General features: G+C 42.0%; 1 protein-coding gene across 1 annotated transcript; it reads left to right on the forward strand.

Moving 5' to 3' along the window:
* Nucleotides 1–3,803: 3,803 nt before the first annotated feature.
* DCSTAMP (dendrocyte expressed seven transmembrane protein) lies at nt 3,804–19,246 on the forward strand. The gene is made up of 4 exons (XM_032131275.1): nt 3,804–3,910; nt 10,945–12,007; nt 17,036–17,356; nt 18,060–19,246. The coding sequence occupies exons 2-4, from the start codon at nt 10,982–10,984 to the stop codon at nt 18,129–18,131; spliced, it is 1,419 nt and encodes a 472-aa protein (XP_031987166.1). The 5' UTR covers nt 3,804–3,910; nt 10,945–10,981; the 3' UTR covers nt 18,132–19,246.
* Nucleotides 19,247–19,465: the final 219 nt, after the last annotated feature.

Raw genomic sequence — 19,465 nt, forward strand, 5'->3', positions numbered from 1 at the left:
AAATAAAATGCAATTGTCTTATTTTAATCTAAATTTTTGCTGTAGCAGTAAAACAGAAACAATAATTAAAGCCATGACTCAAAAACAAGGGCGCAAATATTTACAAATGCTTATGTTTGTTTCTTTCCTTGCACTTTGGAAGCCAGCCATGAGGAAGGACTATTAGGTGCTAGCTGGTCTTCCTTAGGTAGGAGGAAGCAAAGCAGAATAGGGAGTGCTTTTAATGAGACATGGTATTCAGAGCTCTGAACTTGCCTTGTTTTTGCCACACACAGGTCCCACAAAAGGAAGAAATCTTCAGCATCCTAAAGAAAAACCCAAAGAAACACTCATCCAGTTTCCATGTTACAATGGGTGAAGCACAGTGTTATCCAAACTGTGCTAATCATGGTTGAAATTAACAGGCAAACTGTTCTAATCACATCTGTTGAAATGCATTGAGGAACTGCCACAACAGTAGGATCTTGAGGAGTGACATTTTTCAGACTTATGCACATACTTTATGTGCAAGCAAGTTTTGCTAGTCATTCTGCAGGGATTAAGAAGAAAATTGGGAAAAAGGTCATAAATGCACTAATTTTGAAATGATCCTCACTTCTTGAGTGCAGAAGCATCTATACTGTACTGGCAGACAGAGCAGAAATAAAAAAACCAACCATTTTTGTACTGTTGTTCAAATTTGTAAACTGTCAGTTCCTCCCATTTCGCAGTGGCCAGTAGTTGACCATGTCAGCAGGGAAATCCAGGAACCAGCCAGCCCCAGCAGCTGATATTTGCTAGAGATAATATTCCCCCAACATAGGCTTGTGCTGTGTTTGTGATCCTGTGGCCTCAGCCACTGTCAGCCAGCAGGCATCCACATTGATCCCAGAAAATGCGGTACTGACAAGAATTTGTGAGGGTGTGCTGTGAGTGGGTCACTAAAGTATTCTATGTTAAAAAGCCTGCCAAAAAAAATGCAGTGACACCAGCACATCTGGTTGCAGCATATGGGTTGAGAAAGGCCAGCTGAGGCTCTCTATCAAAATGCTGTATCTCTGAAGGGAGCTGTGGCCTTAGGTAGCTTTCAGACTGTGGGGTTGATTTCTACATTGTCTCTATGTACTTTAGAGCATATTTGATTCTCTAGGAGAGACTAGAAATGCTGCCAGTCACTGCCACCACTTGATCCAAACTGCAGGGTATGGGTAAAGGCTGCCATACAACTCCTTGTTCTCGAAAACGTAAGGGGTGGAAATAGTTAGTCCGTCTAGATGATTGTAAACAACTTTATTTCTCATATATAGCCCAAGGAAATGCAAAAATGCCTTTCTTCAGCTTTGCCTTTACCAGGAAGACCAGGCTTTAGGAACTCCAGGCCTTCAAGACAAGGGCAAGTGTGGAGTAAGGAAGACTTACCCTTGGTGGAGGAGAATCAAGCTAGGGCACATTTAAGCAAATGTGCAACCATGGGAACTGATGGGAGGCATACATGGGTGCTGAGGGTGCTGGCTGATGTCACTGTAAGGCCACTTTTGATTGTCTTTGAAATGTCATGGAGCCTGGAAGATGTTCCTGGAGAGCAGAAGAAAGCAGATGTTACTCCCATTGTCAAGGAGGGAAGGAGGATGATCCAAGGAGCTGGTCAGCCTCATTTTGATCCCTGGGAAGGTTACAAAGCAACTAATCCTGTAAACCATTTGCAGTGAGTATTCAGCATGTATTTACAAAGGGGAATTCATGGTTACCCAATGTGACAGACTGCAGTGAGATGACTAAGTGAGGCAGGGGAGAGCAGTTGATGCTGTTTACCTCGTCTTCAGAAAGGCTTTCAACACTGTCTCCCATAATATTCTCATAGACAAGCTGACAAAGTGTCATAAATGATGTAGATAAATGGACAATGACCTGCACTGGAAACTGGATGAACTACTGGGCCCATGGATGAGCAACAAAAAGTTCAGTCGTACAAAGTTCACTAGTGGTGTGTCCCACGTGTTGATACCGGGGCCAAATCAGTGTAACATCTTCATTATTGACCTGGAAAGGGTGCACCCTCAGAAGCTTTGCAAATGATAATAACCTAAGAGGAGTGCCTGATACTCCAGATGGCTGTGCTGCCATTTGGATTGGCCTCAAAGGCTGGAAAAATGTAAAGAGGAATTTCAATTGTCATGGAATCAAAGAATGGTTGAGGTTGGAAGGGACCTCTGGAGGTCATCTGCTCCAACCCACCCCCCACTCACACAGGGTCACCTAGACCATGTCCAGACGGTCCATAATCCCCATTCTGTGATTCTGTAAACATCTGCTATATATTGCTATCAAGGCTGAGATGCTGGGTTCAATGGAGGCTTGGTCTGACTTAATATGCATGCACTTACCTGCATCCCCTGAGAGAATTTTCCCTTATTTCATAATATGAACGATATGTTCTGCTAAAAGATCATTTCATCTATTCATCCTATAATAATCAGAGACTTTCTCCAGTTATAGATGGTCCACTGTATCTAATTATACCCCTACATTATGCATAATTTAGATGCTATGAACATTGTGCTATGTTCATCTTGCTGTCTGTCAGCTTTCTGAACTTGTTCAGTAGCTGCTTTTGGAAGAGCAGGGCTATGGCTGCACTGTGGAAGGGAAATCTGGACTCAACCTGGTACTTCAGTGCTATCAGTACCTGCTGGAAAACCAGCTGTCTGGAAAATTACATGCAGGGACATTTCAACCAAGGGCAAATAGATAACGTACATGCCAGCACTACAGTAGTAGCTGATTGGATTCTGCAAAGAGTCCAAGGACAGAACTGAGACTGGTGTACAGCTCTGGATCTTTGAAATCAGAGTCTAAATGAGAGTCAGTCTCAAATTTAGAATTCCTTACATGTAGCGGATAACAACTCTGCAATGGACCAAACCACCTATGACATTTCTGAGAAAAATGAATCTGAAAGATTAAACATAAACAGTAAAATCATAATTGCAAGTTAGTCCTGAAAATGGCTGAAAAAGGCAGTGTATGAAGGATGTTATTGAAAAGGTATCATAGGTGTGTAACAATCCTCTTACTCTTTTTGTTGCTGTTCCCCTTGTGAAGCTGTGTATCAGCATTTGATTTCCTTTAAATCTATTGTCCTCTTTATCAGATGGTCCTGATGACAACTGAATTAAAGGACTGACTGGTTCAACAGATCAATAATTGGTAGAATGTGTGTGACCCATTTTAAGTGGGGAGTATGGGTGTCCAGAATTATCTTTCTCCTCTGTACACAAAAATGCACATGCAAACTGTGTCTTCAGAAACCAACAGTAGATATAAAATAAAAGTTTAGGTGCCAAAGTTAAAGCAAAAGTTCCTCTGCATAGCAGTTCTACCCTCCTGTATATAAATTATCTTTTGTATATAATTTGTGTCTTTATTGTATATTTAAGGTGTGCCTTATTCTAAGGGCTGTATTCTGACAGACTGTCTGCAAAAGTATTTTCACAGATCTCAGTAGGAACATTTGTGGGGTGAAAAATTTTACAGCTTTAGATTTATTTGGGTACTGAATTGCTGCTAGTTTCAAAGGAAGTACCAAAATAGCTAAAATGTTCTAGACCTAAGGCATTACTCAACATAATATTAAATCTTTGAAATTTGTGCCCTGAACTCATTTGCTGATATCTATTACTCTGCCAGAAAAAAAGGTGGAAAGTGGCACTTGCAAATGATATACTATTTTGGTCTTGTGCATAAAGAAGACATGAATCTTTGTCAAAACCAGAACAATTTCAAAACTGTAGTGTGTCTGACTCATTGAGGGAGGGTATAGGAAAACAATTACTCATGTGAGATTTTGTACTACTGTCTGTCTTGGTTCCCCACCAAAGTCAAGAGACACACAGCACGGTGAAGGACCTTCAAGCGCTTTACAGGAGTGCCTGTAAGTAACACTTTAAGGTTAATATCAAGGAACTTTGGACAGTAATCATGAACTGAGCTAGCTATTCTAAGGTAAAAGGACTTGCTTTAAGTTAACTGTTGTCACCTTACTGATTGGAGAGTCTAAAGTTTGTGAAACAATTTACTCCTAAACTCTCCCAAAAGTATGCATAGAGTTATTCTGTTTAGGAGAAGGGACTATGTAATCTCATATGTTCCCTTCCATCCCTCACACTGGAATTTTCTGTGTTTTGCAGAGTTGTTATTGGCAATAGGCAAACTGCCATTTGGATTTCCCAAACTGTGCCTCCATTCCTTCCCATGCTTACGGGAAGAATAGGTCTGTAGGTTTGTTGCATCACAGCTTCCTAACACAGCCCACAGAGTTATGAGAAAATTTGATTTTTTGTTCTGTGGCCCTTCCATAGCTGTCCATATTCTATGGCTGCCCACACTTCCTGTGTCCTTCTCCGAGTGCCCAGCTTAGTCAAATACAACCTGTGCTGGCAATTAGGAAACACAGGGAGAGGTTCATCTCCCCTGGCTTTGGATAGCTCTGTCTGAGTAACCCAGACACTTTTCACAGTTGAGCTAGAGAAAAAGTTCTTACAGGACACAATCCATCTTCTGTGAGGGTGGAATTCTAAAACAGGTCTGAAGTAACGGCTCTAGGTAACTGCCCTTTTCTCTTTATTGACATATAGACAGCTCAGGTGTGGATATCACAGAATCACAGGAGACTTGGGCTAGAAGAACCCTTTTTAAAGATCATCTAGTCCAACCTCCAGGGCTATAGACATCTCAGACGACATTTAATCAATTTGTGGCATCCTAAAAAACTTGCAATATCTTGCAGTGTTCAGAATTATTCCAAGCTATCTATTTTCAATACAAGAAGAAAAAGAAATCTCAATCAGTTGCTATTTTTGCTTGGTTTTGCTTGTGTATAAATTGTTATATTTGCATTGCTGTGTTTAGTATTTCAAGTTTCTATGCACATATACGATTAGATATTTAGTCATCCCTCCTGTTTAATGTGCTTAGTACCATTTACCTTCCTTCCTCATGCAGTTAAAAGCAAATAATGTGAACATGAGAAATGATTATGGTGCCAATGAAGCCTTGGGGATAGCTGCAGTAAGGTTGCTGGATTTTTGATTAGGCTTTTATTTCTCTGTTGAATGCCCTGCATTGACCAAAGGAAATAAAGTGGGACTCCCTCCTGTATTTTTCTTTTACTATGCCATAGTTCAGCACTGGATTTTTTGACAGTATACAAAAAAGAGAAGTAATATTCTTACATTTCAATGTAACTGATTCAGGCTAGAAAAGAAGGCTCCTGAAACTGCCAAAAAAGGAAATAATTTTTTATATTCTTATTGTGTGCCTTCTCTTCTTTAATTCCTGTATAAAATCCCGATAGGATTTATGAGGCAAAGATCACTATGTAGCTGAAGCAAGGCAAAGATCACTGTGAAGCTGGGCATCAATGGGATGCGTTTCCCATTTAACCTAATGTTTCTCTTAATAAGACCTTGTTTTTATGTGTAAATATCCTGAACACTACTGTGGGCAAAGAGCCTGCCAAACTTCCATACTCCTCCTGAGATCAGCCCAAACAACAGTGCTGTACAGAGAAAGTTGTATCCGACTTGGTGTGAAGGTGCAAAAACTAGGTGGTACTATTCAGTCCTAACTCAGTGGCACTTGTAGTCCCCAGGCTTTGCCTGACTTAGGTCTGTATCAAAATAGAAAGTAGAATTAGAGATCTGACTCCTTTTGTCATGCTTTGCCAAGTCAGCTGTGTCTCTGTTAAAAAAACCCCTAATTATTTAGTAAATCCCATTCTTTTACTCACTATATATTTTTTCAGATATACCTGCTTCTTCCATTATATTAAAAATTGGCAAGGTGTTTGCATCGGTGACTAATCCATATACTAGAAATGTAGACCTGCTGCTCACCTCTAAGCAAGGAATAGCCTGGGTAGAGAAGGTTTCAGAAACACTCTGCAAATATTTAGAGTTTCAATCTATTGCAGTTGGACTAGATGATTATTGTTGGCCCCTTCCAACTCAGTTATCCTATTCTATTCCATTTTATCTGTAGCAAGCCACCATCAGCTGCAGGGTGAGCAAGGGACCAAACTGGACAGGACAGGACCAAACTGGTAGTTTGAGGTAGCCACAACTACTTGGATGATGAATATGGAGGAGTCTCCATAGAAGGCAGGGAAAAATCATACATAGCGTGAACACATTCTATAAAAAAATTACATAGCTCTATCACAGGGCTCATGGCTGAGCTGGATTTTCTAGGGACTCTTGATGCTATGTACTTATCTTCTGCTTACTCAAATCTGTAGCCATATCTGAAATACCACAAGCAGGATCTTAAGAATGCTTTTAAATTTTTCTCATTTATTTTAAAATGAAACTAGAAAAATACCTTTTAAATATGTTGCATTAAATTCAGTACATCACAAGCCTTAAGAACTGTGGCGCAACCTCCTTGCCAGAGAAGCTCCTTTGGAGAATTTGTTTTTATAATCACTCCTGCCAGCACACCATATGGTAGAAGAATATCATGCTTCCAGACCTGAGTAAAAATTTCCTAGAGAGGAAAACTAAAGCATAGAGAACTTCCCCTTGGACCCAACTAAGAAATTAGTTACAGAGGCAGAATTAGAGCACAAGAGTTTCCAGCTCTCCTCTGTGGGAGTTTCTCATCACTAGAAACTATGGTGGAAAGAAATTGGCAGTTAAGAGCAAGAAAGTCCTTTCCAAGAATAATTCTTTCCTTATGCTACATAAATAATGGTAGCAGCCCCCGCCTTAGTTCATGTTACAGGACAGAAGAAAAAGTACTTTGCTTCAGACCGCAATTGAAATGAAGGTTTTGCTCGTCAGCCTCTTGTTAAAATACCTAACTGCACCTAGCACTTTCAGGAAAGCTTTTGTGATTTATGTTTTTAAGAGGAATCATTCTAGAAAGCTCTCAAGGTTTACTATTTCTTTAAGCTCTGAATTAGCCTCTTTAGTGGTGCCAAAAATTTATTTCTATCTCTAAGCCAGAGTATTATTCCTTTCCCAAGCATTTACGGCTGTTTAAGTGCCTGGTGATATAAGAACGTTCGGCTTCCAAACGTTTTTTTTAAGATTTAGAGCTTTTTTCCTTTGAGTGATTCTCCTGTACTCGATGCTGAACATCTATGTCTGTTGCTGATGCATTATGAGGGGAAAACTGAGATGTCAGACAAGCAACATAAAAGCACACTGTGAGCCTGACTCTTACCCTGGAAAAGTCTGAGCTTAGAGATAGGCTCTGGAAGGGATGGAAATGCTCCCTTTGCAACCTTCAGTGACCATGGAGAGACACCTGAGCATTCATGCCACAGGCTCCAAAATTCACTGTGTCCCTACAATGCCTTTCCTGCCTTAAAGCTCTGGATTCATGCAGGTTAGGGACAAACCTACCATATATGTTCTGAGTACTGCAGGATGTCATGTAACAGCATTGAATCTGCCCAGAAAAGGAGACTTCTTGATTATTTTCAAGTTCTGTCCATATTTTGCAAGTCTCCAGCCTCCCAGTTCAGAAGTACTTTTGTTAAATCTAAGGATGCAGTCATGCCAAAATCCCAGTCACATATTGCAACCATTTACTGAATGCTTATAAGCATTAACACAAATTCACCATACCCACATATGAAAACACTCAAAACCATGCAAAAACTATACCCGAAAACAGCTGTGAAATTGGTGCTGCTAAAGAAACTCAAAATGCATTCTCACACGGATGTGAGTGTGAAGCTAGATAAATGCTAGTCTTTTTGCATTTTATTTTGTTAATGCTTCTTAAATCAAGAACAAAATGCCCGATGTATTCTCTGTGCAGAGCAATTTTTCTTAGATATACAAAGAAGTTGTGGTGGCACATACCGTTTAACGATCTGATCACAGAAGTACAGGATTTGATGACAAGGTTTGCTGGCTGTTAGGTCTGGTTCTGCTTGATTTCAGGATAATAAACATCTCCTTTTTGACTTTGGTTCCTAAAAACCTCTTTTAGTAGAAAGAGGACAAAGCAGACCATCCACATAAGCAGAAGGGCAGCTCTGCTCATGGCAGAGCTGAAGCCAGGTGGCTCATGTGCTGACTCTCCTCCCCATTTCACTTGCTGCACCTTCCCAAACATGGCGACTTCTACTTACTTCTGGGGTGTTGATCAACTAATTTTGCACCTGTGAAGGAGCTGTTAATTGCTCTTACACGCCATTTACAGCTGAATTCACTTAGGCCCTGGAGGGAAGCAATTACCTCAGCCTTCCCAGGCCCTGTGATAGTGCCAGGAATTAAGCCCACCCTGAGAGCCTACCGCCCACTATTTGCCTGTGCTGAAGTGGTTAAACACAGAAAACACTCAGCATTTTTCAAGATAGTCCTCAGCACTGTAAAGGAGCAGGCCCAAGTAAGGCCAAGGAAAAGCAGCACATCAGTCCAAGAAAGTCCCAGCTGGGGATGGATGCTTGCTCCCATCATGCTCAGCTCCTGTTGCACGCAAAGGAGATAATGACACAACTAATAACTAATTATAATGAGAAGAAGGGGGAAATGGTGCACTGAATGTTAGCAGGATTCATAAAGTCTGATGCTAATAAAATACAGTATGTGTACAAAATTATAGTTTAGTTCCTGGCAACCTGCTGTGTTCAAGCTAAGCAAAAGACAAAGTAATATCTTCAGGATGTATTTTATAAAGACAACTATTCCCTATTTAAGATAAACTTACCACTGTTTATTTTATTTAATTAGTATCACATTTGTTCTAGTATGTTAAAAGGCTAATATGCATATAAATTGACCTTGCATCTTTGGACAAATTGCACTATAAATATTATATTGTAAAAGAAGAAGGGAAGAAATGAGCACTGAACTATCTCCCATCAAACTGAAATGAATCACAGAAATACTCTGTAATTTACATAATGGGCATGCTGGTAGGCAGGAGAGATGGTGACAAGCACAAGCTATTAGGGTTAAAAGGGTTAAACACAAACTTGTAGAATGGTAAGGTTGGAAGGGACCACAGTGAGTCATCTGGTCCAACCTCCCTGCCCAAGCAGGATCATCCCAGAGCACATGGCACAGAAGTGCATCCAGATGGTTCCAGAGTATCTCCAATGAGGAAGATTCCACAGCTTCTCTGGCAGCCTGTTCCAGTGCCCAGTCACCCTCACAGTTATGAGAGACTGGAATGATTGATGTTTTGAGACATTTTGGGGTGCATGTGTGTGGGGGAAGGGGCAGGTCGAGCCTTGCTCTGGTGAGGCAGTGCCCTGCCCTACACCCCCTGCCCCTAGAGCCTGTATCCCATCCTGGCAGTGGCTGCCAATCACTGGCACACTGGAGGCAGTGTTCCACACCCCACCCCTGGAGCCCTTTACCCAGCTCCTAGGTGGCCAAATAACTGGAAGTCCCACCTGCAGCAAGGGCCCAGGAATACTAAGGAGTGTTGAAAGCAGAACATGAGGCAAGCACATCTTGACTCTACCTCCTCTTGGAATTTCTATCAGCTGAACACACTGGAACCCAGGAGTGGTAGTTATGTGTGTCCTTTTCTATGTATTTCCTGTCTTTCTCTCTTTCTAATTCTTCCTTCTTAGAAATTTTGAGTAACTTAACATGGAACAGGCTTAGAGTTTGCTAAGTTAATGCTTTGAGAAGGGTTTTATGTTGATTGAATGCTGCACTAAATCTTTTGCCAAAGTTCTCTGATTTTCTAAAGTTGACAGTAAAGTATTTTAGTTGTTTTGACCTCTTGAGAATATCTTGTCTGTATTTGTCCTGTGTGTCTTGCTCAGAGTACATGAACAACTGTAAGCCCTTTTAAGATCCACGTTGAGCAAGGTTTTTGGGCACCTTACAACAGTAAAGAAGTTTTTCCTCGAGCTCAGGTGGAACTTTCTGTGCATCAGTTTCTGCCCATTGGCTCTTCTCCTGTTGCTGACACCACTGAGAAGAGCCTGGTTTCCTCCTCTTGGCACCTTCTCTTTAGATATTTGTATACATTTATGAGATTCCCCTCTCAGTCATCTCTTTCAAAGCTGAACGGCTCAACTCCCTCAGCCTTTCCTCCTAAGAGAGATGTTCCAGTTCCCTCATCATCTTCATAGCCCTTCACTGAGCCTGTTTCAGGAGCTCCATGTCTCTCTTGCACTGAGGAGCCCAGAACTGGATGCAGAACTCCAGATGTGCCTCGTCAGGGCTGAGCAGAGGTACAGGATCACCTCCCTCAACCTGCTGGCAGTGCTCTTCCTAATGCACCCCAAGATTCTGTTGGCCTTCTTGGGCATGAGGGCACTGCTGGCTCATGGACAGCTTGTCATAAATGGACAAATTTGTAGGTGTGCTATCCCAGGAGAGACCCAAAGAAGGAATGGTGCCTCTGAGGCACACTTTCTTTGCTCTGTACTAACCTACTGCCAGCTGACGAAGCTGTGCTTCACTCCCCATCCCTGGGGAGTGTGCACATGCTGCTTTAGCAGATCCTTCCTCCCTGGAAGCTGCTCTGGCTGCTCCCCACAGATCGAGCCATGCTCCTCTTCATGGGGGTACCAATATGAAGTTTCCATGCTCCTCTCTTTCCCTTCTTGGTGCCTACAAGGCAATGCTAGTGTCTGCGGGGAGCAGTGGGTGCTACAGGAGGCTGGTGTCTCTCTTATACATACACACACACCCACACCCACACACCCACATGTACATGTGAACCACTATCTCTACACAGCTAATGGGAAATCAAAGTGTGCAAAACATAAAAGGACAAAAGATAGAAATCCTTTTAGTCACGTCTTCAATATTTATATCTGTGACATTGAGGACAAATATTTTGGTCTCGTGTGGCAGTTCAGCCCCATATGAGTCAGACCTGCATATCTTGCAGTGTGAAAAAGTATTGGACAGCCAGTTGAAAACACATCATTGTCAGTAGTGTGACCCTGTAAATAACAGTGTTTTTCTTTTCCTTTCCTTTTAGTTTGAGCCATTTCAGTGTCAGCAACAATCAGAAGAAAATGCCAACTTGCATCTCAATAGCTCGGAATGCATGGGAAATTTTTATATCTGAAAGGAAGCCTGGCTGGAAGTATCAGATACAGCTTTTTGCAGTTTGCTCTGCAGTTGGCTTCCTCTCCAGCTTTCTTTTTTTCCTTAGCATGCACTTCTCCTTGGCACATCATTCTTTGGGGCCCTTACTGATTTCTGGATTCATCTGGATTTTGCTTTCTATCATGCTCTTCTGTTTCAAGCACCTGCGCTGTTTTAGTGTTCTGTTCCTCCTTTCTTGTGGACTGAAAAATGGCAGGGATGCTCTTATAACTGCTGGCACTGGTGTTGTGGTGGCCAGCAACATACAAAATATTTTTCACAATCTAAAGGTTCTGGCAGACAGTATAACCTGTCATTTAAAGCATGAGCAATTTGCCTTGATAAAATATTATGTTGAGGCAATAAAATGGATTTATGAGGCAGCCAAGCTTCCTGCTGAACTATCTAAAGATATAGTGGTCCTAAAGCATGAATTCACACCATCTTACTCAATTTCAGATGGTGCATTAAAACAAGAGCTAAACGAGACAGAGCAAGAAATCCAGAGAATGGCTAACCAGCTATCTTTTATGTTGACTATACTGCCCTATATAGGTCAGAAAGTATTGCCTATAGTTGGGGTTTTTCTAGTTTCCTTTGGAACTGGCCTCTTTATCAAAAAATTTGTGGGTTCTCATAGCACCAAATTTAAGAATACTTATATCACAAAACAGTTCATTGCTTTTGACGAGCACCAAAAGCAACAGCAAAGACCCTGTCTTCTGCCACTTAACAGAAAAGAGAGAAAAGATTATGTGACAATCCCATCTTTCTTCTTCACAAGAAAGGACAGGAAAAAAATGCTGTGTTCTTTTCTCCCTTTAATTATTCATCTTTGCATCTGGCTTCTGTTTGCTGCAGTAGACTCTTTGTTTTATTTGTTAATTGTTTCTGTGAACAAATATCTCCAAGAAGTACCGGATCTAGACATTCAACTCAGTCTCTTTCAGAATGTAAGTACTTATCAGTACCATATATTTCTTAGTTTAGCATTGAAAATTTTCCCTTCATCTTCAGCATATTCTTTCCTGGAATATCATTCATTTCAAAAAGGGCCATTGCCTCTACAGATACATATGTTGGATGGAACCAGACTAAAGGCTAAATCATACTTGACCAGTTCTTTCCAGAGCATTGTAATATTTCTAGAGAATGGTAAATTTTAGAAGAAGGGCTTTCATTCTTCCAGATATATATATATGAAGGAAACTGGAAGTGTAAATTTGACAACTCACAGAACAGATATTTGTGAAGCACTACTTTTATAGTCAAAAGTCACTGTGACACTAATGTAAGAGATGCCTACCTTTCTTTAACTGAGTAGTGTGAGGAGCTCATCCGTTGTATGCATGGGTGTGTACACACGAAATAGTAACTTGTCACCAAAAGCTCCTGGTTCCTCTAGCAGGAGCAGCAGCAGCAGCATAGAGAACGATTAACTAGGTTAGAAGATAAGTCTGGAGGCCATCAAGACCAACCTCATGCTCAAAACAAGGTTGGATGAACAACTGGCTAGAGCATGCTGCTAGTAACACCAAGGTTGTGGGTTTGAGGCTGTGGGCAATTCACTTAACAGTTGGACTTGATGGTCCTTGTGGGTCCCTTCCAACTCAGAATATTCTGTGGTTCTGTGGCAAACTTCAGAGACAGATCAGATTGCTCAGGATCTTGTCCGAATACACTTAAAGGTGGAGATTTCACCTTTACTGCAAAGTAAAGCTGCCCAATTTGATAGCTCAAGAATTATTCATACCAACTAAATCAAGCAAGGACAGCAGGAGGCCAGCATGGGTGAGCAAGGAGCTCCTGAAAAAAGCATAGACTAGGTGAAAGAAGGGACAGCAGTCCCAGGAGGAATGCAGATACACTGATTGTATAAGGATGGGGACAGGAAAGCCAAAGCCCACCTGGAGCTGAATCAGGTAAGGCGGGTGATAGGCAGCACAAAGGGCTTCTACAGGTCCATAAGCAGCAAACAAAAGACATGGGGAAATGTAGGTCCACTGTGAAAAGCAGGAGGGGTCCTGATGGCAACAAAGGACACAGAAAGCCCAGGGTACTGAATGGCATCTTCAGCTGTGCCTTTCCTAGGAAGACCATCCCTTAGGAATCGCAGGCCTTTGAGACAAGGGCAAGTGTGGAGTAAGGAAGACTTACCCTTGGTGGAGGAGAATTAAGCTAAGGCACATTTAAGCAAATGTGCAACCATGGGAACTGATGGGAGGCATACATGGGTGCTGAAGGTGCTGGCTGATGTCACTGCAAGGCCACTTTTGATTGTCTTTGAAATGTCATGGAGCCTGGGAGATGTTCCTGGAGAGCAGAAGAAAGCAGATGTTACTCCCATCTTCAGGGAGGGGAAGGAGGACAATCCAGGGACCTACAGTCTGGTCATCCTCACCTTTATCCCTGGGAAGATGACAGAGGATATAATAATGGAAGTCATTTTTGTACATGTGAAGGCCAGGAAATCTATTAGGAGTATTAAGCATGGATTTATAAAGGCTAAATCATACTTGACCAATCTAAGAGTTTTCTGTGATACAAACACTAGGTTGCTGGATGAAGGGAGAACAGTGGATGCTGACTGTGCTTTTATTAAGGTTTCCAATGCTGGAACGCTGGAATACAGCATCTTCATCGACAATCTGATAAAGTGTGGGCTACATAAATGGAGAATGATGTGAACAGAAAATTGACTGAACTCTTGGACTCAAAAAGTTCTGTCTTGTGGTACAAACCAACTTCTGATGTCCCCCAGGAGTAGACACTGGAACCTATATTATTTAACCTCTTCATTAATGACCTGCAAAGACAAACAGATTGTAGCCACACAAGCCTGCAGACAATATAGAACTTGGAAGAGGTCTGAGATACCAGTGGATTGTGCTATCAGTCAGAAGGTCTTGAAACGGCTAGAAAACTGGCCCGAGAGGAACCTCACAATGTTCAGCAAAGGAACGTGCCGTGTCTTGCAGTCCTTGAAGAGAAACAACTCCATGCACGTTACATGTTGGGAGCTGACTGGGAGGTGGCTTTTTTTGCACAAAAAGGCCTTGAGAGCTGGACACCAAGTTGACCACAAGCCTGCAATGTGCCCTTACGGCAAAGAAAGTGCTAATCTGGGCTGCATTAAGCAGAGCATTGCCAGTAAGCTGTAGGATGTGATCCTTCCTCTCTGCTTAGCACTGCTGAGACCCAGTAGAAGGGCATATACTAGAGTGAGGAGCCAAGGAAAGGGTCAGGAAGATGATTAAGGGACTTGAAGCACTGTCATGTGAGATGAGGTTGGGGCTGTTCAGGCTGAAGGAGAGATGATTCAGGGGGATTTTACAAGTGCGTGTAAATAAGTGATGGGGAGTGGGTGTAACAAAAGGAGCCAGACACAGGAGAAATTTCTTCAATGAAAGGGTTGTCAAGAATTGGAAGGGACTGCCCAGGGAAGTAATGGAGTAACCATCCCTAGAAGTATTCAAGAAACAACTCAATGGTTTAGTTGTTATAGTGTTATTTGGTCAACGACTGGACTCCATGATCTTGGAGTTAGGTCTTTTCCAACCTTAATGGTTCTATGATTCTGTGACTTCTCAGTGGTGCACAGTGCAGGGAGAAGAGACAATTAGGACAAACTGAAGGAAATACATTTTTGTTTAATCTTCAGGTGATCAAACAATAGAACAAGTTTCTGAGACAGGTTGTGGGGTCTCCATCCCTGGAGATACTAAGAACCCAACTGATCGTGACCCTAATCAACCTGTTGTAGTAGCCTCACATTTGCTGCATACTGTTGTGTTTGGTTTTGCCTGTTTTTCTATCCTTTGTACCTTGAGGGCAGCCTCTTACCATGACCTGCCTTGGGCATGACCCAAGTCAGGGCAAAGGAGCTTAGTCCCACTACCTATGGACAGAAGTCCTGAGCCTGACCATGCCTGGCTGATTCATGGTTCCTGCACTACGAATTTTCTCTATGTGCATTGTTCACTCACATGGAAAGCTGGTTGACTCCTTCAAAACAGAAAACTATGCCATCATCAGATTGTTTCTAGTTCCCCAAGGAAAGCTAATTACATTAAAATGTAAAATTTAACCTCAACAGATTTGTTATATCAAGCCTCAGGGCTGCTGATCTCAGGGAGTCTGGAAGCCGCGTGAGCAGGACAGACTCAGAGACTTGAGACGTTTATTAATTAGCATGAACGATAAAGTTCTTCATGCACTAGTACCCCTGTTTCATATTGAGTTCCTAATTAAGATTTTCCTTGCCTATACATCAGTTCAGTTTAGGGATAAATTATCCTGAGATAGTTTGGAACAGGATAATGTCAAGGAAAGGCTGACAGGCTGAAAATGGGTAGCATGCTTTGGAAACTTGATTTCTCCAACGAACACCTAACAGAAGTGCCTGGCCTCTGTAAGGTGATTAGAAAATCCACAAGGAAGAGTTTGTTATTCCTCTGACATGATCAGAAGAGAGACTGGGTTATTCAGTGTCTCTACTGTGTTCCTACACATAGAACAGAAAGTTGCCTGCCAGTATGGTCCCAGAAGCATGTCTAATTTACCTCTCTCATTAAACGTTTCGGTCCACAAGCAGTGAAAGACATCAGCTAAGCAAAGGCACCTACAAGAGCAGGACAGGCAGCCTCGTCTGTGCGACAACCTTTGGTCAGAGCATTGCCTGGGCCGGTGCCTGGATGCAGAGAGGGGATGGGGCTTAGTGCCATGTGGGCATGGCTGGATTGCTGTTCTATACCACCCACAACATCACTGCAGGTGTGGTTTCAGGGTGAAGAAAGGGTGAGCACCCCTGGATGTGCAACTTTTTTGCTTCCCTCTCTCCTTCAGGAAGGTTGTCAGGATCAGTCCTGCCCCTGCCTACCCTGTCCTTTGCTGCCCACCGCCTTCCTGTTCGTCTGAGACTTGACTCAGGCATATGGTGCTGAAAAACAGTGCTGGTGTGGGAGGCAGCTGCAGCGAACAGAGTGGCGGAGGCAAGCCTGAGCCCAGACAAGTGAGCTGAGCCAAAAGGAGCCGAGGGAAGCTGGGTGGAGCAGTCAATAGTGGCAGGGCCGGTACTGGAAGCAACTGCACAGAGCTGAATCCAGCGTCCAAAGTGGTGGCGTGGTGTGACACAGACAGTCTTGCTTTCAGGAGTTTGTCTGTTATTGTTTTCTGCTAGCTCGGGCGTGGGGACAGGGAGAGTGCTGTGGTGAGTGCCTGTCACCTTGTCTGGGGAATGCCATGTGGTGGCAGGCATGGGAAGAGCCACCATCTAGAGGCCACATGGACGTCACCTATGGGGAGCATCCACCATCTTGTCTTTGTCCCAGGGCACCATGGAACTAAACTGAGGTGGTGAATACCTTTCATGGGTAAACCACCTTCTCTTTTTATATACTTTTGTTATTAATATTGCTGCTGTTACTGTGCATCTCTTATTCCATTGCTTGTTGCTTTCAGTAACTTATCTCAACCCATAGTCTCTGCCTTTGTTCCTCTCTTACCAGAAGGGGAGAGGCTTATTTGGAGTTTGACTTCTGGCTGGTGTTAAACCACTATGGTGTGGAAGCACTGCTGATCATGTGCTGAGACAAAACCAAAGGGACAAACACCCTGATCTTCAGTTTTACTCTCAACGAAGGACCCTCCAACAGGGCATCTGAGCAGAGTCATAGGAGTGGAAAAATATTAAATCATTATAACCAGATTAGCCAAATATTTCCCCAACAGAGCCACTGAGAAGGTAAGTTCTTAATGGTCCAAAATGCTGGACATTGTCCCAAGAGGAGTCATGAAAATACAGTCCAAAACATTTATAAATAGCCAATAAATTTATTGTTTTGAGCATACCATATATAGACACTGGATGGTCTAGATGATTTAGGGTCCTTTGTAAATCTGAATGTCCAGTGGGAGAAATATTAAGAAAGGAGGGAGTCAGTATTATAACCAATGCCTTTTTTTCACCTTTTCTTGTGCAGAAGAATGAGAAAAGCTATATCATTTCTATGAAAGAGCATATTGCAAAGACTGATTCTTTCAAGATCCCTTTGTTTAAGCATAACTGCATCCCTCATCCAGAGCTCTCTCTCTCCACGACATGGATCCAGCTTGGAGTTATCATCTTCTTCTTAATCATTTTTGGGTTATTCTCTGGCCTCCTGACCCAACTTAAAATACTTGTGTCAGCTTCCTTTTATCCTGACACTGAGATAAAACGGATACATTATTTGCATGCAAAATTACTCAAAAAAAGAGGAAAGCTACAAGAGAAAACTGGGAAGAACATGTTTGCAAGAACGGTAAGCCATTAGCTCTGGGGAAAAAAACCCAAATCTTCTCACTGGGTGGTAGCCAGATCCAGGAAATACTTAAACACTTGTTAACTTCAATTATGTGCTAATAGGCTTTCCCCTATGCTCAGGAGCCAGAGACAAATTACCTAATGGTAAGATTAGAACATCTAATTGTTTTGTTTTGTACTTCAACACACATGCCTCAGACATGATATTGGTATGCTCAAATGACTATGTGCTGGCAAGAAAATACTTCGCGGATTCAGAGTCCTCCATAGAAGAAACTTTGTTTTCATGAACATATGAAAAGCACTTAGAGTATTCCTGCAATCTAGACAGCAAATGCTAGGCAGTAAGAGCAGCCTTAAATGTTGAGAAAGATGTTCCAATATTGCTTAGCAAAATGGAAGGTGATGCATTTCTGTTTTAAAACACAGTGTGACTGTAAATACCATTAGGAAACAGAACTTTTTGCTTGCTAAAACATTTATCCTGTACGTATATATATACATATACATACACACACACAAATGGAAATAACTAACACACATGTATATATCTAAGGCAAATCCAGACAGAGAGCAGCACACACATACAGTTTGTTTAAGTTTGGGTTTTTTACAGCCTTCAATGACTGTACAGGCTATTAGTGTCTGGGTGAGCTTAACTCAGTAATACTACCATATAGATCATATTTCTGTCTTTTCAGGTCAACTTTTGGTTTCCAATACTCAAGGCAAGAGAGGCAGTGAGGAAGAAAGAAAGGAGTGTAGCAGAATGACAGCATGATGTGAAAAAGACCAAGTGAATCTTTGGATATGACTGAGATGCTTTAGTTCCACCTGTGTTTCACGCCATCTTTCCTATGGAATGTCAATTCTAAAATGTAAAAATTTCAAACTCAAAGGGTGAGCAGCAGTATTTTGGAAAGGATGCCATTGTGGATAGTGTGCAGTTCACCACAGATTGCCCTGGACTGAATTAATACTTGGTTTTCAACTTGGGGTCTACATTATCTGAGAAACTTGAGAAAATCATGGATGATCTGTTCTTCTGTTTAAAAGCAATAAAACAGTTTGGAGCTTTTAGGACTACAGAACAAACCTCTTTGGGTTCAGCTAACAGAGGATGTAATGGCAGCAGCAGGTTTGTCTTCTTCATGTTTGCCAGACACTGAAGATAGAAGACACAGCAGAGGCTGTCCCTTGCCTTCTGGGATGCGGTTTAGATGTTTCTAGACATTTTTATCTATTTCTTAAGCCTCAAGCCCTTCAGCCTGGATCTTTGTCATCCCTAGCTCCTAGTCTGTTACCTAGTCTCCCACCCAGAATTCCTTACTTGGTCTCAGTCTCCCACTTCCATGTATCTATAGAATGTACCACTAGCACAGATTGTACCATGCCTTTGATAATCATGAGAGAGGTCATGTAACAGGTACAAGTGAGAATGCTCACGAGAGCTAGAAGAGAGAGGAATCAGGTGCTGTGGGTGCCAACAGGGTGTCTTTAAAGGGTGAGGCATATACATAGAGGTGAACAATGTTTCAAATCTTGCAGACTGAGGAACCTTGCAGAAGAGACAAAAATGGGCTTAAATATGTTGCATAAGCACAACTGCCCTCAATGAAATAAAATTGAGCCAATACTGAAGTGCTTCACCCATTCAGCCAACATTGGTGATGTGACCTTCATATGATACAAGAACAAATGCAAAATGCCTAAAGACATAGGAATGACTGATGTAGCTTTAGAGATTTAATGTAGAGCTAAAAAATGTGCCCAACAGGCAGTATATTTCTGATTTTCAGCCACAGCCAACTTCCTTTTTTAGGCTGGATAATAGGAAATTCTGCTCTCTTCCTCTATAATAAATGCATGGTTTCAGGACAGCCATTGATCAATGTCTCTGTTATCTGAATGAATTAAGACTTAAAACTCTATGATAGCAAGTGCCAGAAGTTATTTTCTGCCTAAACCACTGAAAAACACAAAGACTTCTTTTCTTTGGGCCTTCCAAAGTCTCACTTCTCCATGGATGCAGGTGGTTCAGGTTCCTGGTGTGACAACAATTTGTCTCTGGAAAATGGTGCTGGATTAAAGCCGTGCATGATTGAGG

This window comes from Corvus moneduloides, chromosome 1 (assembly GCF_009650955.1).
Source record: "Corvus moneduloides isolate bCorMon1 chromosome 1, bCorMon1.pri, whole genome shotgun sequence".
NCBI lineage: Eukaryota > Metazoa > Chordata > Aves > Passeriformes > Corvidae > Corvus > Corvus moneduloides.